Below are 27,005 nucleotides of genomic sequence, written 5' to 3'. Positions count from 1 at the left end.
AAAGAATAGATTAGCATAAAGTGGTTCTATCATGATTCAGACACGTATTAAAGACCCACGCTTAAGACCCTTTAGTTACTTTTTATTCTGCCTACTTTTATTTTTAGCCTTGCTTTATCTACGCGAGCTTGACAAATCCCCCAGGCGTTAATGGGCGAGCCTTTTTTTCGGGGTACACGTATCGCACATGCGCAGTAGATCCTCGGCAAAGTGTCAACGTGGTAGGGGTCTCCACGTACCCACGCACGTACCTAGAAGTATTTCCGGATTTACGTCGCTATTTGCTAAACTTAACTACAGTGCAATTGTTTTGTAAGTGGAAAATGGCGTCGTGACAAAGTAAGTTCTGGGGTAGTTATGGAACTTTTGGAACGGAAATGAATTGGTACCAAGGTCGCTACGTGGCAGTGGGAGGGACAGAAATGTGGTTTCACCCTGGTTCTGCTTAGCAGTAACATGTCCGCCTTTTTTTAGACGGTAACTTTGAGCAACATTTTAGTAATCACGCCATGTTGTGTTTGGTTCTTGATTTTCTCACATAACGATAAAAAAATAGTGAAAAGTTGTGATTTGGGGAGGAGCAGCTCCAGCAGCCTTGACTCTTCTTCCTCTGGGGGCGGAGGGATTCGGTCCGGCTACGTGTAACCGAGTCGGCCCTCCCAACTAAACAACATGGCACCCTCAGTGCTGTCCCTTCTAGTGCTTCTCTTCGGCTTCGGTTCGGTCCACTGCCAGTACGAGAAGTACAGTTTCCGAAGCTTCCCCAGGAGCGAACTCATGCCGCTAGAGTCGGCCTACAAATACGCGCTGGACCAGTACTCTGATGAGAAATGGGGGGACGCGGTGGAGTACCTGGAGGTGTCCCTACGCCTCTACCGGCTGCTGCGGGACAGCGAAGCTTTCTGTAACCTCAACTGCAGCTCGGCCCGGCGGGAAGATGAGAACAAATTCGCAGAGTTCCCTGAGTTGCGAGCCTTTGCTAATGTTCTCCTGAGGGCCCAATGTCTGAAGCGATGCAAGCAGGGGCTGCCCGCCTTCAGGCAGTCCATGCCCAGCCGGGACACCATGGATGAGTTTGAGAGAAGGGATCCCTACCGGTACCTGCAGTACGCTTACTTCAAGGTGAGACCAATTGAGGGCTGAAATTCTTTTGATTGTCTCCTAGAGGTGAAACAGTTTTGGGGGTGATGGAGTACAAGGTACATTAATTTGTCTGGAAAGTTTGCATTCTCTTAGACTAGTCTGTCTTCCTCCCACATTCCAAAAATATTCAATTAATTTGCTTATTAAGAACATTTAAAAGGGCGTGGATCATTAAACCTAATTATGCAATTATGTTGTTATGACATGTTTTCATGTTAAAAATGTCCACCTACTTTGGTGTTCATCTGTGGGCCCTAATTTTGTTTTAATTTGGGAAGTATGGTTTTGTTTTCAATCAGAGCGACAGGCTGGCCAAGGCCGTGTCGGCCGCTCACACCTTCCTGCTCAAGCACCCCAACGATGAGATGATGCAGAAGAACATGGCCTATTACAAGAGCCTGCCGGGGGCCGAGGAACACCTTAAAGACCTGGAGACCAAATCCTACGAGGTATCACCCTGATGCTTGAACTTGATCAGCAACCTTTCCTCACAAACTTTTATTGATTTATTTAATTTTTTAAAGATGCTGTTTGTTCGCGCCGTGCGGGCGTACAACGGCGAGAACTTCCGAACGTCCGTGTCTGACATGGAGCTGGCCTTGCGAGACTTCTTTAAGGTCTACGACGAGTGCCTCGCCGCCTCTGAGGGTCCTCGGGACATCAAGGATTTCAAAGACTTCTACCCTAACATCGCCGGTAAGTCATTTGAAGACATCTATCCTCGCTTTGAGCTGTCCCAATACTTTTGATGCTTCTTGTTTTCTCCAGACCACTACGCGGAAGTGCTGGAGAGAAAGGTGCAATGTGAGAGCGACCTGACCCCAGTGGTGGGGGGATTTGTGGTGGACAAGTTTGTGGCCACCATGTACCACTACCTGCAGTTTGCCTACTACAAGCGTGAGTTGCTCGTCTCGGTCCGGACGCTTCAAGTTCTGCTCCGTGACGTCGGTGCGTCCATCTTGCGCCCGCAGTGAAGGATCTGAAGAACGCCGTGCCGTGCGCCACCAGCTACCTGCTCTTCGACCCCACCGACGAGGTGATGAAGAACAATGTGGTCTACTATAAGTTCCATAAGGACAAGTGGCAGCTCACCGACGAAGACTTCCAACCCAGAGCGGTCCGTCACACACTCACGACGACAATAATTGCAACGTTGATGACGTCATGTGTTGTGTAGGAGGCGGTGCGCTACTACAATCAGACCACCATGCAGAATGAGATGGTGGACTTCGCCAGAAAGCGTCTTGCCAGCGATGATGAGGTGACTTTTTGTTTTTAATACTTGCGAGGTTGCAATGTAAAGTGTGTCCACCAGGTCGCAGCAAATCTCAGCTCACGTCAAACCAGCCATCAATAAATACAGTCGTGATTTATTCATATAATTTAAAAAATATTTATAAATATTATATAATTTATAAATAATATAGTTTTATAATAGATTATCACTTATTTGTATATAAATTATATAATTTATAAATAAAATAGTTTCAATAAATGATCACTTAAGTATTATTTTTAACTGTGATATCTTTTTGTTAACATCAAATCCACAGTAAATTAAAATAATGATGATTAAAATATCACTAGCTATTTTTAATATATAATACAGTAAAAAAATATTACATTTTTTTATTTTTATTTTTTTACTGCTTGATATAAATGTCCTCTATTATTTATACAAACATTTCCTGAATCTAATTGACTTTATGTTTGTGTGTTGTTCGCAGGGTGAGGTGGTGGAATTCATAGATGAGTTTCTGGATTAGCAAAAATTCACCCTGAAAGCAAAAGCACATCAGCATTTATTTATTGAAATTTGTTGTTACAAAAGAATCTTTTCCAGCCTCATTTTATTATATGGTGGGTGGGGTGGGGGGGTAGATGACATTTTTATACTTGCTGTTACTTGAATGAATGGCTCCGCTGTGAATCGGTTGACAATAAAAGCCGTTGCCGAAACATCCGAGGTGTCTTCAATGACCCCCCAAAAAAGCGACGAATGCGCAGTTTACATCGTCGTCATCACAAAGACGATTAGCTTCGAGGGCGGCTGCAGTCCGAGCGAGCACACACGCACGTGTTGAATCGTGTTTGAACATCGAGCCTCGGTGCAGTTTGTCGCACGCACCCGTTAAAATGTCCACAGTGGAAAATTCCCTCCCAAGTGAATGTGTTTTGTCCTTTTTCATTTTTTTGGGTGACGCTTTGAAAAACAGTATGATGTAATAAAGCAGACTTTTACGTTCCGGGAGTTTATTCAAGCCAACGGGACACAAAGACGCCATCTTAAAAACGGAGCTGATTTATGATGAAAATGACGTTCGTCTTGCACCCCCCCCACCCCCACCTCAATTTCCAGAAATAAACGCCGTACACTTTTTGACCTCAGCGATCGAATTGACAACGTCATGTCCACGATTGCACACATCATACCGTGAGTAATAATCACACCAACAAGTAAATATCATTTGTTACATTCATCATCACGACGGCAAATTGCGATATTTCATTACCGACTACGTGTCAGTCATTTCAGACGGCTAATCGGTAATTCTACGACTGCTCGACACTCCGCTTGAAAGCGAAGTCGTAAAGCACAGGGGGGGGAAAAATTGATGCGCGTGGCAAACATAGCAACAGCAAGAAAACAACAAAAGCGGGCAAAATACCACAATGTGCAAAAGCCTCCTTGGAGGTCACGACCTCAGTCCGTAGTAACATTTCGACGCGGCCCTCCTCTGTTGTGGTTTTTAAATCGTGGTCCGACTTGTCTCTTAATACCGCCCCTCCCCCTCCCTTAAACTTTCTGCTGCATCTCCATGTGCTGGGTGCTTTGTCCCTTCCCGTTCATGTTGTACGCCGAGCTCTTCTGCTGTCGCCGCCGGTAGCACCACACGGTCAATATGACGGCCGCTGCCACCACGCAGACCGCCGCAATAATGGCCGCCACGGTGGGGCCCCGGCGTGAGGCTCTGGGAGGTGGGCAGTTGTCCCCGACGCACACCGTCTCGCCCATCTCGCCCTCCACCTCGCCCCTCTCACCAGCCTCACCGGGCAAGTTGGCGCGCTCCCCCGCGGCCCCGGCCGAGGTGTCGCCGCCCTGTGCCGGATCCGGGAAGGGTTGCTGGGTGAGGTCCAGGAGCCACGAGTGGGTGGGGACCACCTGCTGGGTGTCGTACTCGAGGGTATCAGAGGAGGAGGCGGGGTTGTCCGGGGCGGCGGTCTCCAGAGATTCTGGTGTTTCCGACACGCTGGTGCCAGGGAGGAGTTTTTCGACCTCGTTAGGGTGGGCGGCCACCGGGTGTCCGTCCAGCCAGGTCTCGTCCGTGGTGGTCGCCGCTCCCACGTGGTCGCGGGTGCCATTCCTGCCGGTTTCGACAAACATGACATGCTGATGATGCTCGTCGTCGTCTTCGTGGCTGTCGTGTTCCGAATGGCTATCGTGTTCGGCGTGGCTGTCGTTGCCGTCCCGCCTGCCCTCGTCGTTATCCAGGTTGTGGTCCTCGCTCTCGTGCTCGTTGTGATCGTAATGATCGTTGCCATCATCATCATCTCGTTCTTCATGGTCCTGATCATCGTGATCATATTGATGTACAGTATCTTCATCATCATGTCGTTCGTGGTCATAGTGTTCGTCGTGATCGTCGTTGTGCTCGTTTTCATCGTATGGTTCTTCGTGATCGTCACGATCCGGCTGCTCCTCAGAAACATTCTCCTGAAGATGGCTGCTGTCCTCATGGACACCACGTTCCTCGGAGCTGTCGTTCCGGCTGCCGTAGTGAACCTCCTCATGCTCGCCCATGTCATAGTGTTCGTGGTCTTCGTAGCGGTCTTGGTGGTCCAGCTCTTCCTGCTCAACTGGAATTTGTTCCACTTGACTGACATGGGGAGTGAGACTCTCTTGCTCACTGTTGAGGTTCTCCTCGGATTGGCCGCCGGAGGTCCGCTGAGTGGTGGTCACGGGGTCCACGGAAACCGGGTGTTGTTCTTGCTGGAAGGTCTCCGAGGGGAACCAGAAGAGGTGTTTTTGGGTCAAGAGGGAGCCTGGCGGGTCTGTGGACGCCGTGGTCACCACTTCCTGCCCCCAACTCGGGTGCTCGACGGAGTCCACCACGCCTCGTTCCTTATCGCTTGTTTCCGCGGCGTCTACTTCCATCTCATGCTGACCATCCAGATTTGAATCCACTTCTTCTCTTTGAAAGTGGATTTCTTGCAGCTCCTGGTCCCTGGGTTCTTCCGTGTGGATCGTGATCTCGTGAACCTCCACGGGCCCGTCGTCCTCGTTCTGATTGTCCGCATCGGCGTACGTGAACTGGTCATCGTAATCCACGTGAGTCTCTGTTGAGTCTGCAAGAACACAATCAGTTTTACACGATCTAATCAACGACTGACTCTTTCTGTGAAGCTCAGTTTGGACCGAGCATGCTTGCAGCTTTCCGACCGCTTTCTTTTGCTTCTACCTTGGCCGTAAATCGGGCCACGGCACGGCATGTCGCACCCGGGTGCCACGGCAGCCATTTTCATCCAGACTCACAAGAGATACATTGTCCGCTCAAAGAGCAGGAATTGGGCGGAGGGTCACTGACAAGGTCCCAAAACAGAACAAAATGGCGGCACTTTATCATTTTCTCTTTTGTACCTTTGACGCAAATCTGGACCAGTCCGTACCACTCGCCACAGCTGTCGCACAACAAGCTGAAGGCGCTGTGACCGTTGGGCATGACGTATCCCGGCACGCATGTGTAGAGGAGTTCGTCGCCCAGCTCAAAACCGTCTTGGCCCTGCAGACGGGCGTTGGGGAAGGAAGGGGGGTCTCCGCACGCCACTCCTGTTGCCAACGAAAACAAAAGCATCAGAACATTCTGTTCTTGCTCGAGTCGACCGATTCGTTGACCGATTCGTTGACCGATTCGTTGACCGATTCGTTAACTGACCTTTATCTTTGATACAGAATCCGCTCGAGCTTCTGGAGTCGCCCGTGGCGTTTTCCGTCCTCACGTCCACGGCCTTTAGCGAGCCGCCTACGTAGCTACACACGGTGGTGCTGGAATGACATAAATCCTTCATTACTCAAATGTATGACGAAATATGAGCGACCGGCTCAATGCCACATTACAATATTAAGTGAAAAGTATTTTAAATACAATTCTCCGAAGAATAAACGGGGTCAATTCTGTGCACGTCGGACCCATGCAAACATTCACTACCGGATTTCCCTGTGCAAACATTTTGTTAGCATATCAGCCCAGCAATGTGGCGAGTCTTTATCGCACCGCTAGTTGACATTCCCAGGCGCAAATAAACAATGTCGAACATAGAATCGGTCTACCGATAGGAAAACGGTTTCCCGCCTCTCCGAACTAAGGCGTCGCTAATCGTTGGCAATGGCGAGAAATTGTGAGTCATATGCTAACAGGAGTTCGTCAACATGGGCTTATAAGGAAAAAATTCAAAAGCGGCCATCAGAAAGACGAGTTTGGGTGTCGTTTCGTGTGTGTGTTGTGGTTGGTTGGCATGCCAACAGCAAAGGTTTGCCAACTCGGAGACAGATGTTAGATTCTGTTACGTATTTCAATGTCAACATAGAGGAGACGGCAACTTCCTGGTTCCTGGACGATGATGTCATACGAATGGATGGCGCGGGCCATTTTCATTCCGAGGTGGACCGACTAACAACTAAAACTAAAAAAAGGTTATTTTCTACAAATTTACCAAGTGACGCTGCCATTGTCGTACGTTGTAAGTGGAGCCCAAAATGGTGTCTGAGCAAGCATTTTTCCTGGCAGTGCTGGTTTGACACGTCCTCACCATGTTTCACACCCCCCGGTGTCATCTGTCTGTCTGCCCCGAGGCCTTCAGAACCCTTTTAACGCCGCCTGAGTTGCCCATTAATGACTTAATGGCTCACGTCAGAACCGAGACCAATATTGAACATGATTTTCCCCTCAGGTGGAAAAGCGAAAGGTCAATAGGGTTCTTACCCGAGGGAGCCCCCGTAAAGCCACCCGCGGGTGCACGAGGAGAAGAAACACTCCATGACGGCGTGCCTCAATTCCGAGGTCACCGCTAGCCGGGCCCGCCGGGAGGCGCAAGCCCGCTCGGCGTCACTGAACGACGAACTGGAAGACGCGTTCCCGAGCTCCACCACAAACACTCGACCTGCAATACAAATATGAACTTATTACGCTTTTCATGACTCAAAAACAGACAATATGAAAAAAATAACACAATTATGAAGCACTTTTTAAGTTGATTCAAAGATTTCTACATCAAATACCTACATAAGTATATTTTATATATAATAAACATCGCTGCCCCAAATATGTATTATATTATATATCATTAATATAATATTAATCGATATTATATCAACTCATATTTACAAAATAAAATAATTAAATTAAATACGATATTCAATAAATTAGTATTTTATATATATATATATATATATATATAATATATATAAAATATAAACATAAAATATATATATATTGTCACTCAATAAAAGTTGAAGGTTTACTTTTCAAATTCAAACCGTATTTCATTTTTAACCAACATTCAATTTGAAAAGAAAATTCTACATAAGATTATAGTAATTCCTTTTCCTATAAATGTCATTTCAAACCGGATGAAACTTTTTTTCTCTCTTACCATTTGCATTGACAACAGAAGCCACCAAAAGACAAGCAAAGCATCCAAGGAAGCCCAGCATCCTTCTCCTCGCTGAAAGATTTGTTTCTGCTCTGAAAAAGCAACGCCGTAAGTCACTTCAACTTCCTCCAGAGGCTGCAGAGGTGAGACTGAGCGAGGAGGAGGTGTGATGAGGACGAGGAGGACCGTGATGAGGATGACGAGGAGGAGGAGGAGGAGACCGAGGGTCCGGTTGGTAAGCAGATGGAGAGCGGCTGTGAAAAGTCACACTTTTCCGTGAGTCCGATGTTGATTCAAGTATTCCCTGTATGATTATTCCACGCCCTTTAAAAGTTTTCAACCTGCTTTTATATTTGGCTTCCATTTATGGAAAATCACACCGGCTTAGGGATTTTTTATATCAATGTTACTGTTGAATTTAAAATGAAAAAAAAATGAAGAGCACTTGGCAGTATGACTCACGGCCATCAGAGATTTTGAAGGTCATCAAAAAAAAAAAAAAAGGTGGATAAACGGGATATGAGGCTGATTCACACCCGACGTAACTTGGTTGAGGCAGGTGAGAATTGTGTTTTGCCACTTTTGGCACAAGTGTGTCATTTGGTAGGAAGCCCACGCACACCCAGTCGCACAATTTAGTCACAGACAGGAAGTCAGAAGAGCTCAGAAGAAGGAAGGATGATTTGGTCGCCGCGGCAACATCACCTTGTGACTGTCAAAGATAAATAAATCTTGGGAAGACAGATTGGGAGGTCACGGTGAAAAGGTGACACTTGAAGGCACCGCAAAGACTTCAGCAAATGGCCAGACGCAAAGTTCTGCACCGGAGTGTAAGGCGTATTTGTGGCTACGTACAACTAAAGTAGATTTTGAAGCACTCTTGTGAAGCCTTGGATTGGAAGCAATGAAGTGTTAGAGGGCATTGTTAGGCTGGGCCTTCAACACGACCATGTAAATGATGAGTCAAAGTTGTGCTGCCGCCTACTGCCTGGATGAGCACAATGCATGCTGTGGCCAAAATTAACACCCATCTGTTATATAAAACAAAATAAAATGACTGTATAAAATTCAAATCTTAAAAAGTACAATGTAATTCCATTGAGTATGAGCGCAACAAACGCAAATCAGTAATTTGAAATTATAAAATAAATCACATTGATAGAAATCAATTTCAAAAAGTCACCTACTGCCTGGATGTGCACAATGCATGCCGTGGTCAAAATTAACATTCATCTGTTATATAAAACAGAATAAAATGTGCATTATTGTATAAAATTCGAATCGTAAAAAGTAAAATGTAATTCATTAAGTAAGAGCGCAACAAACGCAAATCAGTCATTTCAGTTGGAAATTATCAAATAAATCACATATATTGATAGAAATTTATTTTAAAAAGTCAGGTACATACAAGAATCGACTAACCATAATTACTATTAAGATAATAGCGTGTAAATATGCAAATTCGTTGAAAAAAACCCGAAATGCACTAATCAAAACAAATCCGCCACGCGGGCTTGTCTGTCGACGATGACGTCACGTGACTCCTCCCACTTCCTCGATAGCGTGGAAATATATCAAAACAACCTTCGACGTACGTTTCGTGTCACTCTTGACAAATGAATCAAATATGCCGACGTTTATAAACACTTTGGGTCTATTTGTTCTCTTTATTTGGGGGGTGTTAAAGTCAGTAAGTTGTTCTCGATGTCTTTTAAAGGGCAAGTCGCGGAAGGGGAAGAGGCGGAAGTGAAGTCACTTTTTGACGAAGCGTCCATGTTATTATTGTTATTTTGTAGCTCCTGCGATGAGACGGCCAACTATTGGGGAGCCGCCGGACTGCTGCGACGCTAGCGACCGCCCCGGAACACCTCCAACGCCGCCGTCGTCCTCTGCACCAGGCAGCCTCTCGCCCGGCTGGCAGCACACCACAACCAGGACGACGAAGAAGCGGAGGAGGGCGTGAGGAGCCATCGAGCTCGGCTCCCGGAGCAACAGCACCTCAGTCCACCGGTAACGACACCGACGCGACGCGAAAATAAAACGGCGACAGAGACAGCACCGCCGGGCGGCTCGGCTGGCGTCGACGCGGCTCGCGAACAGGGACGCCGCAGACATGAACGGGATCACCAAGGGCCGCTTCGAGGTAGGGCAACTGTGGGGGTCGTTGGCATTACGGGGTCGGTCAACAGTGGCGACGCGCGGCTCGGGACAACCGATAAGAGGGCCCAGTCCGACGGCCACTGTCGCCTCAGATGACCGGCTCCCAGCGGGTAGGGCGGTGGTGTGCAGGTCGGCGCTGGGTTACATATTCAGCTTGTCATAACAACCAGCATTTATCCATTTTACAATACACGCACGGTGCAAAATCAGTGACTAACAAAATGCGTGCGTGGGCTGCATGCACACTTTGTCAACAAAAAGCTCATTTGCTCTCCTTTGCACACTCAATAGTGAATATTTTGCATCACATGTAACAAATTGGCTCACTGTAGCACAACAATTGGAGTTGTCAACAAAACTCAATTTGTTTTGTTCGTACACGCGACAACCGTCTCCTCTATACACATCAAGCTAATATTTGCTCATAAAAATTGTACACACATCAAAATCTATCAGGACTCTCAAATTAGCTTGTGCTAGCTAACTCCTGGCGATGGCTTCATGCTACTTGACCTTTTCCCGTCATCTGCTTGTTAGCTTGTTAGTGATTGCACAAGTAAGTCTTGGGCCCTACTTTCTGAGCAGGAGAACTGAATGCCAGGTTTCGAGGTCTATCTCCGAAGGCGACGAATGACATTGTGCCACTGTATTTTCCGTTTACAAATCAGCGACGCAAAACAGGAACTCCCTGCTTGGGAATGTCGCTCAGCTGGCACGGAGAGCTGGGACGGCGGAACACTTGATGTCACCTGAACGCCCCTCACGGAAGCAAGCTTGATTGATAAAGAGAAATTTCAATCGACTGTTGAAGCTCACTGCCCCGTCGCACCTTTCCCACATTTCCATCACGGGAGTTGGCCCGCGTGGGCGTGATTGAAATTAGCCCCGACAGAACCTTGTCATCAAGAATGTTCTGCCTGTGTTCTCCGTGCTGTTTGCGTGTGTGATCCTCAGCAGATGGCTGCCGCGTCAGACTAAAAAGGAGACAAGCGTGTCAGTGATACTGTGAAAAACAATCACATGATGATCATATTGCAGGAAAATGATGCTGACAGTGTGTCTTGTGTTTGTGTGTATTTGTGTGTGCGCGCGCAGGTGTTCTCAAGCAGTGATGAAGCCCCCATCAATAAGAAGCTCCCCAAAGAGCTCCTGCTTAGGTAAGATCATGACTCTACCACTTCACACCATATCTGCACACAATGTACCCCTTGTAATTTTACTAAATGTATCACACACCCTTCAATTTGCATTGAAGTTTCCCAATTTGTGCATTTTTTTTTTTTATGTGTCAAATTGTTGTGTTTGGGTGAAATCTGCCAAGCAACAAGTGGCCACTCACCCCATCTCAGGCAGGAAGGTTTTTAACCCGGACTTGCTCAAATATTTATTGGATATGAACCTTTTGGAATGGACCGCATTGTTATTTATTTATTGCTGTGTATATTGTTATTTTTAAAAGTAGCTAAAGATGTTACTAACCCATTTTTCATACTTGTGTATCCCACTTAACACACGGCAACATTTTCACGCCAAAGCTCCAGGGCTCCTATATGCAAACTCTACGTGCATTTGTGTCTGCATGTACTATAAATAGCTCATCTCCATTGGTGGGGAAGTCCGCAGTGCCGCTGCGAGCCCCAGCGGTGCCCCACCAGCACGAGCGCGGCGGGGTAACAATGGTTATGCAAGGCGAGCGTCGCCCTGTCTCGCCTCTTATCTAAAGTTGAGCGGCGAGACGCTGCCTTGTGATCGCTCGCGCGGTAGTCAAGCGCTAGAGGCTAGGAACGTCCAGCCAAGGTGGTCACAAGATGGCCGACGTAACCTCGGGTAACCTCTTGATGTTGTAGTGTAGGTGACTATTGCGCAATAAGATTCAATAGAATGTCACTCGGGATCAATTAAATGCTGCTCTTACTGGTTTGCCCACCAGGGGGCAGTATAACGCATTTTGTGATCGGAATGACTATTTGCCAGCTCCTCTGAGCTCATCAGCACGGCACTTGTATTTGTCGTTTGTGGTTCAGTTTGTTTGCACCAGATCATTGATGCGTCACATGACACGTTGCCGCGGCTACGCCGAGCTCGGCGCGAAAGGCCGCCTCACCTCTCGTTCTGGCAGCCATGCGGTTATTTTGCAACTGACTCAGCATCCACCCAAAATCAAGTCGGGCTGTAGTCTCCATGGCAACCGTCCCTCCGCTAAAGGGCCAGCGCTCGCTCGGTTACCGCCACGCTCGACAAACCGGGTGTTTGTCAACAAAATGATGTTCCGCCGGATGCCCGAGAATTGGAAAAAGGGTGTACTTAAGCGCAATTAGGCGGGGGGAGGGGGCAGTTAAAAGCGTCTGGTTGCAAGGCGAACATCTGAAATGCGAAATTCCTGCTTGTCAACCATCTTTATATCGGTTGGAATTGTTACATCCCAAAATAATTGCTTCGCTGCTGTACTTAAACATGTCCTGACATGCCCCGCTCAGATGGTCCTCAGGGTCCTAATGCCAGACCGCTGTAATCGCCACCTGCAGGCTTCTTCTGCTTGTGTGTTATCGCCGGATTGTGCGTGTGTGTGTGTCCCGGTTGCCTCCCTCAGCGCCGCCGGAGATTACTCATTGCCAGATTAATGGATTGAGTAGCCGAGCCCTATTGTTGCCTCGTGTGGTAATGAGTTTGCGCGAGTGCCTCGACTGCATCCGATTGTTCTTCTTGGAATTTACATTTAAAAGGAACCAAAAAGGGCAAAAGAGTGTATTTTGATGTATTCACAATATTTGCAAGCAGTGATAGTTAATGTAATTGTTAAATGGGAGGAGAGTATTTGTATTGTGATATGTAAACGAAGCTAGCTGGGCTAATTGCTAAGCATGCGCTAATTGAGTTTTTATTTTTTTATCTTTTGTTTCTTTTTTCAGAATATTCTCCTATCTGGACGTGGTCACCCTCTGCCGGTGTGCTCAAGTCTCCAAGGTAAGCGCGGCTGTAAAGTTCCACTTTATCGCCGCCTGCCGGCCAACTTCTCACAGGCCTCATCTGTGCCCGCAAGGCCTGGAATGTTCTGGCGCTGGACGGCAGCAACTGGCAGAAGATCGACTTGTTCAACTTCCAAACGGACATCGAGGTGAGACGGAATCGTCTCATTGTGTTGTAGCGGGCGACCCCGACGTCACGGCGGATCCGTTTTTTTTTTTTTTTTCCTCGCAGGGCCGTGTGGTGGAGAACATCTCCAAGCGGTGTGGAGGTTTCCTGAGGCAGCTCAGCTTGCGGGGATGCCTGAGCGTGGGCGACGCGGCCATGAGGTGAGCTCCCGTTCCTCTTTTCACTTTTCCTCTTGACGCACTAATGGCCGTGTTTTAGAACTTTTGCACAGAACTGTCGTAACATCGAAGTGTTGAACCTGAACGGCTGCACCAAGATCACAGACAGCACCTGCCTCAGCCTCAGCAAGTTCTGCTCCAAACTCAAACATCTGGACCTCACCTCCTGCGTCTCCGTCACCAACCATTCCCTCAAGGCCCTCAGGTACGCCACATCATTCATCACCCCCAAAATGAAAAAAAATAAGACGCAATGTGTGCGTTTTAGCGACGGCTGCCGCATGTTGGAGACGCTGAATCTGTCCTGGTGCGACCAGATCACGCGCGACGGCATCGACGCTCTTTCCCGAGGCTGCGCTGCATTACGGACACTCTTCCTCAGAGGCTGCACACAAGTACGGCAAAATGATGGACGGGTGCTTCTTTATAAAAAAAATATATATATTTGTGTTGTGCTCTAGCTGGACGACGGCGCCTTGAAACATTTGCAGAAGCACTGCCAAGACCTCACCGCCATCAATTTGCAGTCGTGCACGGTAATTAAAAAAAAAAAGACAATGGCGAGCGGTTATATTCAAGTTGTGTGTTTTCTGTTTAGCAAATCACTGATGATGGTCTGGTGAGTCTGTGCCGAGGATGCCACAAGCTGCAGATCCTCTGCGTGTCGGGCTGCGGCAACATCACGGACGCCTCCCTCATCGCACTGGGACTCAACTGTCCTCGACTCAAGTAAAAAAAGAAATGCATGCCATCGACGTTTCCAACAACTTCGTAAATCCCTCAGAGTAGAAAAAGAAGTCCAGATAAAACAGGAAAAAATCTGAGGGCCCAAAGAGCTTCGATATAAAGATTTAGGACGAGCCTCTTTCTCTGATTGGTCGATTGATTGCCTCCGCGCTTGTCAGGATCCTCGAAGCTGCTCGATGTTCCCACGTGACGGACGCCGGCTTCACCGTGCTGGCCAGGGTGCGTTCCCCCACCGATATCGACATTCTTCCTCTCCACCCCCGATCAATAACTTGGATTGTCACTTCTTTGCAGAACTGCCACGAGCTTGAAAAAATGGACTTAGAAGAATGTATTTTGGTAAGAGAATTCCTAGCTGTGATGTCGTGCCAACATGATTCGGTTGATCATTTATGGATTTTTTGTTGTTGTTATTTATTTTTTAATTGTATTTTTTTGATGTAGGTGACAGATAACACTTTGGTTCAGCTGTCCATCCATTGCCCCCGTCTGCAAGCTTTGGTAAACTTTTTTTTTTCTTGCTTCTTTGTACCTTATTCTGATCAAATTTTGACTCCCTCAAGATTATACACACACAACACCCTGCAACACATCGTCCCATCCTTCCTCCCTCCCTTCCTATGTTTCCTTCCTTCCTTTCCTTGAATGAAGCACACGTTTAAAAGGTGTCTGTCTCCGCCTCTGCCATCGCCCAGTCTCTGTCTCACTGCGAGCTGATCACGGACGACGGCATCCGGGCACTGAGCGCGAGCGCCTGCGGCCAAGAGCGTCTGAGCGTGGTGGAGTTGGACAACTGCCCGCTCATCACCGACGTCACCCTGGAGCACTTGAAGAGCTGCCACAGCCTGGAGCGCATCGAGCTGTACGACTGCCAGCAAGTCACGCGGGCCGGCATCAAGCGCATCCGGGTACGACCTGTCATATTATCTTGACAAAGGTGTCATACTGCAAAGCTTTCACTAGGTGGCAGCAAAGATCAACAGGGGAAGAGAGCTGACGCGAGCTTGTCTTTTCAGGCTTTCATTCTGCCACATTTACGTTTGCGCAGGCCCACCTTCCCGACATCAAGGTCCACGCTTACTTCGCCCCCGTCACGCCCCCTCCCTCGGTGCACGGCGGCGGGCAGCGCCTGTGTCGCTGCTGCATCATCCTCTGACAGTGGAGGGCCAGGGGGGGCCACCTCTGCCTGCAGGTGCTGCTGCTCTGAAAACCACAGAGGAAGGGTGATGGAGTGGGGGCAGGGGTCGGGCTAGTAGAAGGAGAGGAGGGGCTGGACCCACTCAACTGCTTCCTGGTCCTACCCGGACCGCTACGTAGGCTCCTCCTCTTCCTCGTGAGCATCTTCTCACACGTTTGCCATCCTTCCTTACGACCGCCGTACATCCAGAATGGACAATCACGAGACGCCACGGGCGAAAGAGGACTGCCGTTTTGAGATTTTGTTTGAACTGAGAAAAGAAGAGGCAACTTATTTTTATTTTTGGCTTATCGTAACGGTTCTTCCTGACCCCCCGCCTAAGTGTCAATTCAGAGCCGCAGTGTTAAACAAAGAAGTATTACAGCATTTGTTTACATCCCGGAATAGCTTTGCACCACGCTAACTTGTTTACATTGGTAGCCCGCCTTCCATTCGCTACATTTTACAAGCGGCTTCCCATTTTGACAATCACGCATCATTTTGGACAAAAGAAAAAATCATAGCTAAGCATTTCACATCCCCCCCCCCCCCCCCCCCAAATGACAGGACTCAAGGATTATGGGGAGAGGGAAGACTTCCGGCAGGCTAGTTTGTGGATGATGCAAACAAAAAAGGATTTAAAAGAAAAAAAAGATGGACTGGCTAAGCTGACGCTAACGCCCTTCCCTCTTTTTTGAAAAGGTCTTTAACAGTTTTATGTTTGAGAAAATAAACAGATGGATAAATAAAGTGAAACCATAGGAAATACATGCTTCTTGAGGCAACATTTTTGTGTGGTGCTTATTTACTTTCTGCATTGAGCTAAAATGCAGGAGAAAATATTTGCAAAAATGTTAAAATACAAAGAGTTATACAAGTAAAGGTGTATTATATACACAGAAATTTTATGTAAATTAGTATTATTATCAATTAGTATAATTAATAATATTTATTATAATTAATATTATAAATTATATAAAACACTATTCATGCGTCATGGTTCATGTTGTAATTATTGTAACAATCAAAAATGCAGATAAACCAGTGCGACAAGAAGCTCATTCAGGTGTTCACCCAAACAAACACACTCACTAGATACTTTTAGTATCAATTTAATAAAATATGAAAGACTAATTTGAAACTAAGCGTCTGGCCAGTGGTGGTGAAAACGTCAATAGCTGTTTTGGGAATCACGTACATTGATCGTTTTTGGTGAAGCCCTCCGAACATCAAGTGATTTCAAATAAAGTCGTTCAGTATTAATTTCAGGGATATTTTTATTGCATCACGGCTGACAAGCCGGAGCACCGGGAGAACGAGGTGGGCATCAGTGCTATAGTAATGAGCAGGTCTCCAAAGACAACACTAAAAGCGCTTCAAACAAACTGAATAGTTCAGCCGGCGCTCGGCTTTTCCACCTCCAATACGGCGGCAAAGTTACATGTACCAGTAGAACCAGTTTGACCACACAGTACATTCCTGGCAATCAGTGGAAAGTCACCAACGCGTGTCTGCAGTTTTCTGTCATAATGCGTCGGCCATAGTCACAAGTTTGAGCAAATACTTGGCTTGAGTAAAACGGCACAGGCAACTTGATGCATGGAATGAATTTACTTGGATTCTTTGTTGCGGCCGTGCAAATACACAGCGTGACGCTTGGTAAGTTGTACTTTGCTTACAACTCGTTTTGTTATCCTAAAGATTGACGCTCTTGATTTTGAACTGACGCATTTATTATTTTTTTGTTTATTAAATATTTCTCACATGTCTGCTACGCCAACATTTTATGAGCGCAAAATTCTTTCACCTGAACACTTGTTTTCTCTTAGTAAGAAGGGAACACAATGCTATTTTAATAACTGTTGGAACATTTAGTTCAGGGGTGTCAAACTCATATTTTTCACGGGCCACATTGTACTCATAGCTTCTTTCGGAGGGCCATTATGACTGTCAACCCAAATAAATGTACGAGCACCTCATATTATATACAGTAAAAGCTACAAAACAAACTGACAAAAATCTCGTTTTCAAATCAGACGATTTCAAATTCTAGTAATGACACACAAATTTGATGCACAATTTGTCTTTGCGGGCCACATAAAATGATGTGGCGGGCCGCATCTGGACCCCGGGCCTTGAGTTTGACACCTGTGATTTAGTTAATAAAAACGATACAAATCAAAGTGTACACCTGCATAAATATCCAATCGATGAAATAAAGAAACCCTTTGGGGTCAAAAGTCTTGTACTTGGAAAAAAAAAAACTTGAATCTGAAAATAAACGCGCTGAGCTTAAAAGTTGAACAATAAAACAATGCATTCAAGATCAAATTACTTATTTGAAAGAGTTTTCGAGTTGAAAATAGTTTCCCCTCGCCCTGGTCATTTTTTTTTAAATTACTGTTTTCAGGTTTCACCTCAATTTATTTTTCAAGTTTTTTTTACTTGAAAATAGTTTTGCTTCGCCTTGGTCATTTTAAAAAATAAACTATTCATTTTCAGGTAGCACAATTATTTTTCAACATTTGAGATCTTATTTTTTTCAGTTTCATGTTTTATATTTTCAGATTCACCTTTTTTTTCCAGGTTTAACTCTTCTTTTTTTTCAGATTCGCCTCTTTTTTTTTTCAGGTTCAAATATTTGCAAGTTGCTTACTTTTTCTTTGGGAGGCGCTTCAAAACCTTCCAGTTCAGCCCTTTCGTGATTCCACACCCCTAGCACCACTCGTACCACGGCCCCACGTCAGATTCGGGTCCAAAGTTTGCAACTCGCAAAGAAGATTTCAACCTTGCCTCCTGAATATTATATAGGCAATATATGATCAATAACGTTATTGGATTTTTTTTTTTTGCCAATTAAAAAGAATGGCAATTATTACTATTTTTTTTCACAAGTGGATTTAAATGGCCGATGAGGGGCATTGAACTGCAACATGTCGAGTGCTCCAATGTTCCAACTGCAGACAGAATCATTGAAAATATGAATTGCACAATGTAAAAACACAGCATGATCATGTGTGCCACTTTTGTTTTTGTCTTTCAGTCATTCACACGCTCAATTATTTCACGACGATCTCTCAAGTTGCAAAGCTACCAGAGTTCTTGGAGGCTGCGTATGTTGATGGCGTTCAGATTCTGCAGTTTGACAGCAACCACAGGGAAACGAAAGCCAAACATGACTGGGTGAACAAAATCACAGAAGATGATCCGCGCTTCTGGGAGACAGAGACAGCGATCGATCTTATGAATGAGCAGGTCATGAAACGCAACATTGAAACCGCTAAAAAGCGCTTCAACCAAACTGGAGGTTTGTTTCCTTCCAAGCGTGTGCTCGTAAAATTCATTTCATGTGCTGACCCTTTTTTTTTTTTCCATGACTAATAAACAGACATGTCACTGTTGGCTCCTCTCTGATTATCGTCACTGAATCTTGCATGCGATCCTTTCAGGTGTTCACATGATTCAGGTGATAAAAGGCTGTAAATGGGACGATGAGACGGAAGAGGTTAATGGTTGGGAGCACTACCAATACGATGGAGAAGACTTCCTATCATTTGAGGCGAATACGATGACATGGATCGCAGCACATCCACAAGCTTTCATCACCAAAATCAAGTTGGACCAAATTGACGGGCTTAATAAAGTCAAGAAGATTACCCACAGGGAGGTGTGTCCTGAGCTGTTAAAGACACATTTGAGAAACGGGAGGGACTTCCTGACGAGAACCGGTACATTGTCCTCTCGCTCTCTCTCTCTCTCCACACATCCTCTTTCGCTCTATCTTTCCTGCCCTCCTCACGCGTTTCCCTCCATCTTTGCCTTTGCGTGCAGAACTTCCCACGGTGTCTCTCCTGCAGAAGACTCCTTCCTCTCCGGTCACCTGCCACGCCACGGGTTTCTACCCCAGGACATCGTCCCTCTTTTGGAGGAAGAACGGCGAGGAGATCCACGAGGACGTGGAGATGGGGGCAACCCTCCCCAACCACGACGGAACCTTCCAGACCTCGGCCCACCTGAACGTGGAGGTGACGCTCGCCGCGGAGCAGGAGTACGAATGCGTGTTCCAGTTGGACGGCGTCCCGGAAGACATCATCATCAAGCTGGATGCCGGAAGCATCCTGAGCAACATCCAGGGTGAGCGTTTTTGTGACTCGGACACATCCCATTGGCTGTGGGGCTCTCGCGAGCGCTAAGGCTCGGTGTCACGACAACAGTCATTCACGTGTCTCTCTTCGTTGCTTTGCCATCTGAAGAAGAGGAATACAGGAAGAAGGTCATCGTTGTCATCGTTGTCCTGCTCAGGATCCTCAGTGTGGTGGCGATGGCGACGGTGCTGTTGTGTCTGGTGGCGATGGTGGCGGGGCTGATTTTCTTGGCATGGCCTATAAAATCCAAACAAGGTGAGCAACACAAATGTTTGCTCCGTCAGGAACATCCAAAGAGAACATTGTTTGCCTCGCGTCGTTTGTGACCATTCCTAATCTCCTCTTGCTTCTCTTTTATTTCAGTCATATACTCTCAAGCTTGTAAAGAGGAAAAGCCAAAAAGCAAAGAAGAAGAAGAAGGACAATTAAGTAAGCAAAATGTTTTCTCCTTCCTTTGAGCCTCAATAACAAGGCAGCCATGTCAGGTCAAGGTTTGATTCCAAGCTTAAGTGTCAATGAGGAGTCCCGTCAGAAAATATCCGCTCACACCATTGTTGCCGTCAAAGGGTGCCCTGAGATATGAGCCAAAAAACTGTTCAGCAACCACGCTTGCAAATGCTTTTTTTTCCCCTTTGAAAGGAATGGACATGACATTCTTCATTAAAATTGTTGTCATGTGTAATTTAACGTCCTGTCGTGTTTGCGCTATTAGCTGTTTCCACCGACTGTGAGTCTGAATCTGAATGAGAGGCAGTAGCCGTCACATGGTAAGTTAGCTCATGCTTATTACACGTGGTCTTCGGATTCTGGAGGTGGGTTAGGAAACACTTGGAAACACTACTTTGCTCCTCTTTCTTCAGGCGTTGGAATTCTTTCAGAGGACTTTCTCATCGCACCGCATTTGGAAATCCAGATGTTTTTTTTCTTCAAATCAAAAATAATTATGTTTCTCTCAAGTTTCTGCTCATCACCTACAACCTGAAGACTATGGCTGGCCCAAGTGGAAAGTCACTTTAGTTTTGTGCAATTAAACAAATCAAGTCAGTGGTTACCACCGATTGAAAGTTACATCATGAAAGTGTGAATGAATTTGAGCCCTTAAAAACGTTCAGACTCTTTAATCAAGCAATTTATTATTATAAAATACATTTTTAAAAATCTAAGAAAATAGATCATACATCAGGTAAATAATAAAATAGTGATGATTTCAATAGTTTGAGAATGTGTTGTATATTATTTTCATTTTACAGATTGAGTAAATTCACACACACCCTGTCTCGATTTTTTTTGTTTGAAGGAAATAAAAATGTTAGAACTGTTACAATGTAAAATGTACATCCCTGCATTTTATTCTTGTTGTTGTTGTTGACACGTTTGCAAAAAAACACTTGCTGTCACGTGAGTAAATTCACATCTACCCTGTCTCGATTTTCAAGATTTTTTGAAGGAAATAAAAATGTTAGAACTGTTACAATGTAAAATGTACATCCCTGCATTTTATTCTTGTTGTTGACATGCTTGCAATAAAACGTTTGCTGTCACGCCCCCCACGCCAGATTCTGGTTAAAAGTGTGCAACTTGAAAAAAAGATTTGATTGGTAAACCCGATCATTCATACTTCATCTTTCAAGGTGCAAGACACTACTTCATGTTGTGATTATTGTTCAACAATCAAAAATGCTGGTAAACCAGTGCGACAAGAAGCTCATTGGTTACAGCCCCAAAAGGTGTTCACCCAGACAGACATTCTCGCTAGATACTTTCAGTATCAATGTAGCAAAATATGAAAGACTAATTTGAAACTAAGCGTCTGGCCAGTCGGGGTGAAAGAGTCAATAGCTGTTTTGGGAATGGCGTTTTTGGTATAGCCTTCCGAACATCATACAGAAAAGCACTTCAAACAAACGGAAAAGTTCACCCAGCACTCAGCTTTTCAAAGTCAAAGTCTGCTTTATTCTCAATTTCTTCACATGCCAAGACACAAAGAGATTGAAATTGTGTTTCCTACTATCCCACAATGACCAGACATATTACACACACACGTCCACGGACAAACAAAACATTCAAGTAAACAATACAAAAAGTAAAAACAAGAAGGCAGATACAATGAATAAATAAGAGCAGTGAATAAATAATAGCAACATGGTTGAAATGGAGCAATTGTGCATACAGCAGACAATGGGGGCTTATGTGTCGCACTAGAACCAGTTTTGACACATTCCAGTATAATCATGAGTGGCATCATCGTCAGCCTAATTTAGTTTAGGTGGGAAAGGTCTCTACAGTTTTCTGTCATTATGCGTCCGCCAGTTGGAATAGTCATACATTTGAGCAAATACTCCGCTTGACTAAAATGTGACAAACAACTTGACGCTTGGAATGAATTTACTTGCATTCTTTCTTGCGGCCGTGCAAATACACAGCGTGACGCTTGGTAAGTTGTACTTTGCTTACAACTCGGTTTATTATCCTAAAGATTGACTCTCTTGATTTTAAACTGACGCATTTATTGTGGTTTTTGTTTGTTGAATATTCCTCACATGTCTACGGAAGAGGATTAGGGGCAGTGAAGAAAAAAAAAAGGGGGGGTGACAGGATTCCACCTTGTTTTCTCTGAATTCTGACTTTAAAGTCAGAATTCCCACTTTAAAGTCAGAAGTCTGAGAATAAAGTCAGAATTACCACTTAAAAGTTAGAATTGTGAGAATAAAGTGAGAATTCTGCATCACTTCCTGAATATTATATAGGCAATATATGATCAATAACGTTATTGGATTTTTTTTTTTAAATGAAAGAGAATGGCAAAAGTTATGTAATTATATTTTTTTTCACAAGTGCATTTAGATGGCCGATGAGGGGCATTGAACTCCAACATGTCAAGTGCTGCAATGTTCTAACTGCGGACAGAATCATTGAAAATATGAATTGCACAATGTAAAAACAGAGCATGATCATGTGTGTCACTTTTGTGTTTGTCTTTCAGTCATTCACACGCTCAATTATTTCACGACCATCTCTCAAGTTGCAAAGCTACCAGAGTACTTGGTGATGGCCTATGTTGATGGCGTTCAGATTCTGCAGTTTGACAGCTACCACAGGGAAACGAAAGCCAAGCATGACTGGGTGAATAAAATCTCAGAAGATAATCCGCACTTCTGGGAGAGAGAGACGGACATCAATATTATGAATGAGCAGATCATGAAGGGCAACCTTCAAACCGCTAAAAAGCGCTTCAACCAAACTGGAGGTTTGTTTACGTCCGCTCGTAAAATGCATTTCACGTGCTGGGACACTTCTAATAAACAAACGTGTCACCGCTGGCTCCTCTCCGATTATCGTCACTGAATGCTGTGTGTGATCCTTTCAGGTGTTCACATGATTCAGGTGATGAAAGGCTGTAAATGGGACGATGAGACGGATGAGGTTAATGGTTGGGAGCACTACCGTTACGATGGAGAAGACTTCCTAGCATTTGAGGCGAAGACGATGACATGGATCCCAGCACAGCCACAAGCTTTCATCACCAAAATCAAGTTGGACCAAATGGACGGGTTTGATAAAGTCATGACAATTAGCCTCACTGAGAAGTGTCCTTTCCTGTTGAAGGAGCATTTGAGGAACGGGAGGGACTTCCTAACGAGAACAGGTACATTGTCCTCTCTCGCTCTCTCTCTCTCTCTCTCTCTCGCGCTCTCGCTCTCTCGCTCTCGCTCTCGCTCTCGCTCTCGCTCTCGCTCTCTCTCGCTCTCTCTCGCTCTCTCTCTCTCTCTCTCTCTCCATCCATCTTTCCTGCCCTCCTTACGCATTTCCCTCCATCTTTGCCTTTGCGTGCAGAGCTTCCCAAGGTGTTTCTCCTGCAGAAGACGCCTTCTTCTCCGGTCACCTGCCACGCCACGGGTTTCTACCCCAGGACATCATCCCTCTTTTGGAGGAAGAACGGCGAGGAGATCCACAAGGACGTGGAGAAGGGGGCGACCCTCCCCAACCACGACGGAACCTTCCAAACCTCGGTCCACCTGAAAGTGGAGGTGACGCCCGCCGCGGAGCAGGAGTACGAATGCGTGTTCCGGCTGGCCGGCGTCTCGGAAGACATCGTCACCAAGCTGGACGCCGGAAGCATCCTGAGCAACCAAGGTGAGCGTTTGTCACGGCTCAGACACGTCCCATTGGCTGTGGGGCTCTCGTGACGGCTCGGTGTCACGACAACAGTCGTTCACGTGTCTCTTCATTGCACACGCTTTGCCTTGTGAAAACGAGCAAGCCAGGAAGCTGGAGGTGCCCATCTTTATCCTGTTGGCGATGATTTATGTGACGGTGGTGATGTCGATGATGGTGGTAGCGGTGATGGGCCCTGCCGTGCGTCAAGGTGAGTGACACAAATGTTTCCAAGCTGGACGCCGGAAGCATCCTAAGCAGTACGCGCATCCGGGGTGAGCGTTTGTCGTGACTCAGACACGTCCCTTTGGCTGTGGGACTTTCGTGGCGGTTTGGTGTCACAACAACAGTCGTTCACGTGTCTCTCCTCGTCACACACATGTGAAGAAAAGGGAAGTTGGAAGAAGCCGGTGGTCAACGCCACCTTATGTGCGATGATCCTCGTTCTGGGGCCAATGGTGATCGGATGTCTGGTGTGGATGGCGGTGATGATGGCTGTGGTGATGGTGGTGGTGGTGATGTCCAAGGCCATACATCTCATAAGCAAATTAGGCGAGCAACACAAATGTCTGCTCCGTCAGGAACATCCAAAGAGAACATTGTTTGCCTCGTTTGTGACTATTCCTAATCTCCTCTTGCTTCTCTTTTATTTCAGCCATATACGCTCAAGCTTATAAAGAGGTCAAGCAGAAAAGAAAAGAAGAAGAAGAAGAAGGACAATTAAGTAAGGCCAACAGCCTTTAAAACCGCTATTATTAAACCGTTACTTAAGCGACCAAATCTTGACCCGGACTGTCTCAGTAATTATAGGCCAGTTTCAAACCTCCCATTCATAGCAAAACTTCTTGAAAAAGTAGTAGCACAGCAGCTTATTGATTACATGGTCGCCAATAATCGATATGAATCTTTTCAGTCTGGTTTTAGAGTTACTTGAGACAGCACTTGCTAAAGTGACTAATGATCTCCTCATAGCTATGGATACAAATACTTCATCTGTAGTGTTACTACTCGATCTTAGTGCTGCCTTCGACACTGTAGACTTCGATATTTTATTAGCGCGTCTTAAAAGTTGTGTTGGTATTTCAGGGTCAGCACTAGGCTGGTTCTATTCCTATCTATCAGACAGGACGCACCGAGTGGTCCATGGCAATACGTCCTCTGAGCTCCATAACGTTACGGGTGGTGTCCCACAGGGATCGGTACTCGGACCGATTATATTTAATATTTATATGATTCCGCTTGGGGACATAATACGTAAATATAATATTAGTTTTCAATGTTACGCGGATGACACCCAATTATATATGCCGTTATCGATGACAGCATTTTCTATTCGGGCTCCAGAGCTTTGGAATCGATATTAGAACTGCTACCTCACTAGAAACATTTAAGACATGTTTAAAGACACATTTCTATAGTATGGCCTTTGATTAACCTGTAGTGGCCGATTCGGCAGGAGTTTGTGTTAGAATAATTAGTTTTGCTGAAGCGCTGGTCGGCCTGAAACCGGAGGTCACGTATCTTCGCTCAAGCCAACATATCTGCCAGCTAGCTTTAGGGAGTTCTTATACTCCCTTCCTTGTCTTATCTGTGAGAGGCCCTCACTAGTTATGAACAGAACACCTTTGTTCTTTGTTAGTTCAAGAGAAGTCCTTTCTCTGTTAATTGTTTTTGTCCGAGACAGTTTTTTAGTTTCCCATATTCACTCAATGTTTGTTTAAGTAGACTTCATGCAAATTATCTCACATCTACTTAACATTTGTTGGAGTGTATGCACGAGAGGTATCTGATTATTTACTCATTATTATTATTGTGTGAAATGTAGCAAGAAAGTCTCGAGCATTGTTTTACAGGGACACGGCATCCAGGTTTGGAGATTGCAGCCGGGACTCTGCATTCCTGGGGTCACGGATCGACCAAGGCCATGTGGCCTCGCAACACACAACATTATTAGCTAGCTAAACAGCGTTGCTACAGTCACAGGTGGGGGAGCCTTCTGCCTAGTTCTCCTCGCGAGCAAAAGGAATACTGGTTGTCTTCTCCTCTTTGTTTCCAGCGTGTAAATTAATGTCTGATGGTGTTTAGACCTGTTTGTTTTCGCTCCCTCTCCCCATCCCCCCACCCCTCCCCGGCTGGGGAGGTGGTGAGGTGACACCCAAGCTGACAGCGGCTATCTGGATTCTCGTGGACCAATTCAGGATGAGGGAACTGCAGCTTACCCTCCTCGAAGACACTTCCAGGACAATCGAGGGCACCTCCTGCAGCTCTTTGCTTTGAATTGGACATCCACTTTTTGATTGATTTTCATATTATGTATTTTATGTGCCCTCTGCATTCATTGCAGCCTGGTGATCCTGAAAGGGGGATCCTTCCATCTGTTGTCCCTTCTCAAGGAATCTAATTTTTTTTTTCCTTGCCCTTTTGGGAGCTTAAGATCAGGGGATGCTTTGAGAATAATTGTCAATTGTTTGTCTATGTGAAGCCCTTTGAGACTGCTTGTGATTTAGGGGTATACAAATAAACTTGACTTGACTTGAAAATGTTTTCTACTTCCTTTAAACCACAATAACAAGGCAGCCATGTCATGTCAAGGTTTGATTGAAAGCTAAAGTGTCAATGAGGAGTCCCGTCAGAAAATGTCAGCTTACACCAGTGCTTCTCAATTATTTTCTGTTACGCCCCCCCCCCCCCCCCTAGCAAGATGAAAACTATTCGTGTTTGCGTTTAGCTGTTTCCGCCGACTATGAGTCTGATTCTGAATGAGAGGCAGTAGCAGTCACATGGTAAGTTAGCTCATGCTTATTACATGTGGTCTTCGGCTTCTGGCTTCGGGAACATTTGGATTCTTGTTCACTATTTTGCTCCTCTTTCTTCAGGTGTTGGAATTCTTTCTGAGGATTTTCTCATTGCACCGCATTTGGAAATCCAGATGTTTTTCTTCTTCAAGTCAACAATCATGATTTTGTCAAGTTTCTGCTGATCACCCAAAACCTGAAGACTATGGCCGACCCAAGTGGAAAGTCTCTTGTTTGTTCACTTTGGTTTTGTGCAATTAAACAAATCAAGTCAGTGGTTTCCACCGGTTGGAAGTCGCATCACGAAAGTTGATATCTGTATGAATTTGATTCTTTAAAAGCCTTAAGACTCTTTAATCAAGCAATTTATTACTATGAAATACATTTTAAAAGAATCTAAGAGAAATAGATTATATATCAGGTAAATAATAAAATAGAGATGGTATCAATAGTTTTAAAATGTGTTACATATTATTTTCATTTTACAGATTGAGTAAATTCACACGTACCCTGTCTCGATTTTAAAGATCCCTAATACAAAAATTGCGGCGAGCCAAGCTGTCACATTGGCAAATGACCAATAGACGGCAGCAACGATCCACCCAGATTGCTGACACGCCATCACAATAATTTAGTTGCTCAATTTAACATTGATCCTCCACAAAACAAATTACTTTCAGTATTTATATCAAATGACCAGGAATTCCCTTGTGTTTTTTGG

General features: G+C 45.5%; 5 protein-coding genes and 1 long non-coding RNA gene across 11 annotated transcripts; 5 read left to right on the top strand and 1 right to left on the bottom strand.

Moving 5' to 3' along the window:
* Window positions 1-175: 175 nt before the first annotated feature.
* On the top strand, window positions 176-3,104 carry crtap (cartilage associated protein). Its single transcript, XM_061267959.1, has 7 exons — window positions 176-1,122; window positions 1,443-1,592; window positions 1,668-1,839; window positions 1,912-2,040; window positions 2,115-2,260; window positions 2,321-2,404; window positions 2,871-3,104. Exons 1-7 carry the CDS (start codon window positions 673-675, stop codon window positions 2,907-2,909), a joined length of 1,170 nt encoding a protein of 389 aa, XP_061123943.1. The 5' UTR covers window positions 176-672; the 3' UTR covers window positions 2,910-3,104.
* On the bottom strand, window positions 2,767-8,197 carry susd5 (sushi domain containing 5). Its single transcript, XM_061267900.1, has 5 exons — window positions 7,795-8,197; window positions 7,125-7,302; window positions 6,078-6,187; window positions 5,783-5,971; window positions 2,767-5,490 (listed from the first exon to the last, which is right to left on the bottom strand). The coding sequence occupies exons 1-5, from the start codon at window positions 7,853-7,855 to the stop codon at window positions 3,941-3,943; spliced, it is 2,088 nt and encodes a 695-aa protein (XP_061123884.1). The 5' UTR covers window positions 7,856-8,197; the 3' UTR covers window positions 2,767-3,940.
* Window positions 8,198-9,320: 1,123 nt separating this feature from the next.
* On the top strand, window positions 9,321-15,957 carry fbxl2 (F-box and leucine-rich repeat protein 2). Of its 5 annotated transcripts, none has more exons than XM_061267944.1 (15): window positions 9,321-9,385; window positions 9,591-9,937; window positions 11,050-11,111; window positions 12,864-12,918; window positions 12,995-13,069; window positions 13,153-13,247; window positions 13,306-13,470; window positions 13,534-13,660; window positions 13,727-13,801; window positions 13,864-13,994; window positions 14,171-14,231; window positions 14,307-14,351; window positions 14,457-14,513; window positions 14,708-14,920; window positions 15,029-15,957. In XM_061267944.1, the coding sequence occupies exons 2-15, from the start codon at window positions 9,908-9,910 to the stop codon at window positions 15,263-15,265; spliced, it is 1,428 nt and encodes a 475-aa protein (XP_061123928.1). In that variant the 5' UTR covers window positions 9,321-9,385; window positions 9,591-9,907; the 3' UTR covers window positions 15,266-15,957. The 5 variants fall into 5 exon arrangements, with proteins under 5 accessions (XP_061123928.1, XP_061123927.1, XP_061123931.1 ...); XM_061267943.1 differs by having other exon boundaries at window positions 9,348-9,484; XM_061267947.1 differs by lacking the exon at window positions 9,321-9,385 and having other exon boundaries at window positions 9,392-9,937; window positions 15,061-15,957.
* A 731-nt stretch (window positions 15,958-16,688) lies between these two features.
* LOC133144958 (H-2 class I histocompatibility antigen, K-B alpha chain-like) lies at window positions 16,689-19,382 on the top strand. Its single transcript, XM_061268010.1, has 4 exons — window positions 16,689-16,848; window positions 18,233-18,496; window positions 18,639-18,917; window positions 19,021-19,382. The coding sequence occupies exons 1-4, from the start codon at window positions 16,785-16,787 to the stop codon at window positions 19,380-19,382; spliced, it is 969 nt and encodes a 322-aa protein (XP_061123994.1). The 5' UTR covers window positions 16,689-16,784.
* Window positions 19,383-19,417: 35 nt separating this feature from the next.
* LOC133144927 (uncharacterized) lies at window positions 19,418-26,592 on the top strand. 2 transcript variants are annotated; one of them, XR_009710790.1, is made up of 4 exons: window positions 19,418-19,589; window positions 19,698-19,763; window positions 20,047-20,101; window positions 26,366-26,592. It is a non-coding gene; the product is annotated as an uncharacterized LOC133144927 (long non-coding RNA). The 2 variants fall into 2 exon arrangements; XR_009710792.1 differs by lacking the exon at window positions 26,366-26,592 and adding an exon at window positions 20,195-20,885 and having other exon boundaries at window positions 19,420-19,589.
* LOC133144906 (H-2 class I histocompatibility antigen, Q7 alpha chain-like) lies at window positions 21,534-26,029 on the top strand. Its single transcript, XM_061267953.1, has 8 exons — window positions 21,534-21,768; window positions 22,318-22,581; window positions 22,702-22,980; window positions 23,169-23,468; window positions 23,596-23,700; window positions 23,877-24,041; window positions 24,145-24,213; window positions 25,343-26,029. Exons 1-8 carry the CDS (start codon window positions 21,714-21,716, stop codon window positions 25,441-25,443), a joined length of 1,338 nt encoding a protein of 445 aa, XP_061123937.1. The 5' UTR covers window positions 21,534-21,713; the 3' UTR covers window positions 25,444-26,029.
* Window positions 26,593-27,005: the final 413 nt, after the last annotated feature.

This window comes from Syngnathus typhle, linkage group LG20 (genome assembly GCF_033458585.1).
Source record: "Syngnathus typhle isolate RoL2023-S1 ecotype Sweden linkage group LG20, RoL_Styp_1.0, whole genome shotgun sequence".
NCBI classification, from domain to species: domain Eukaryota; kingdom Metazoa; phylum Chordata; class Actinopteri; order Syngnathiformes; family Syngnathidae; genus Syngnathus; species Syngnathus typhle.
This window is presented reverse-complemented; position numbering and strand designations above follow the sequence as displayed.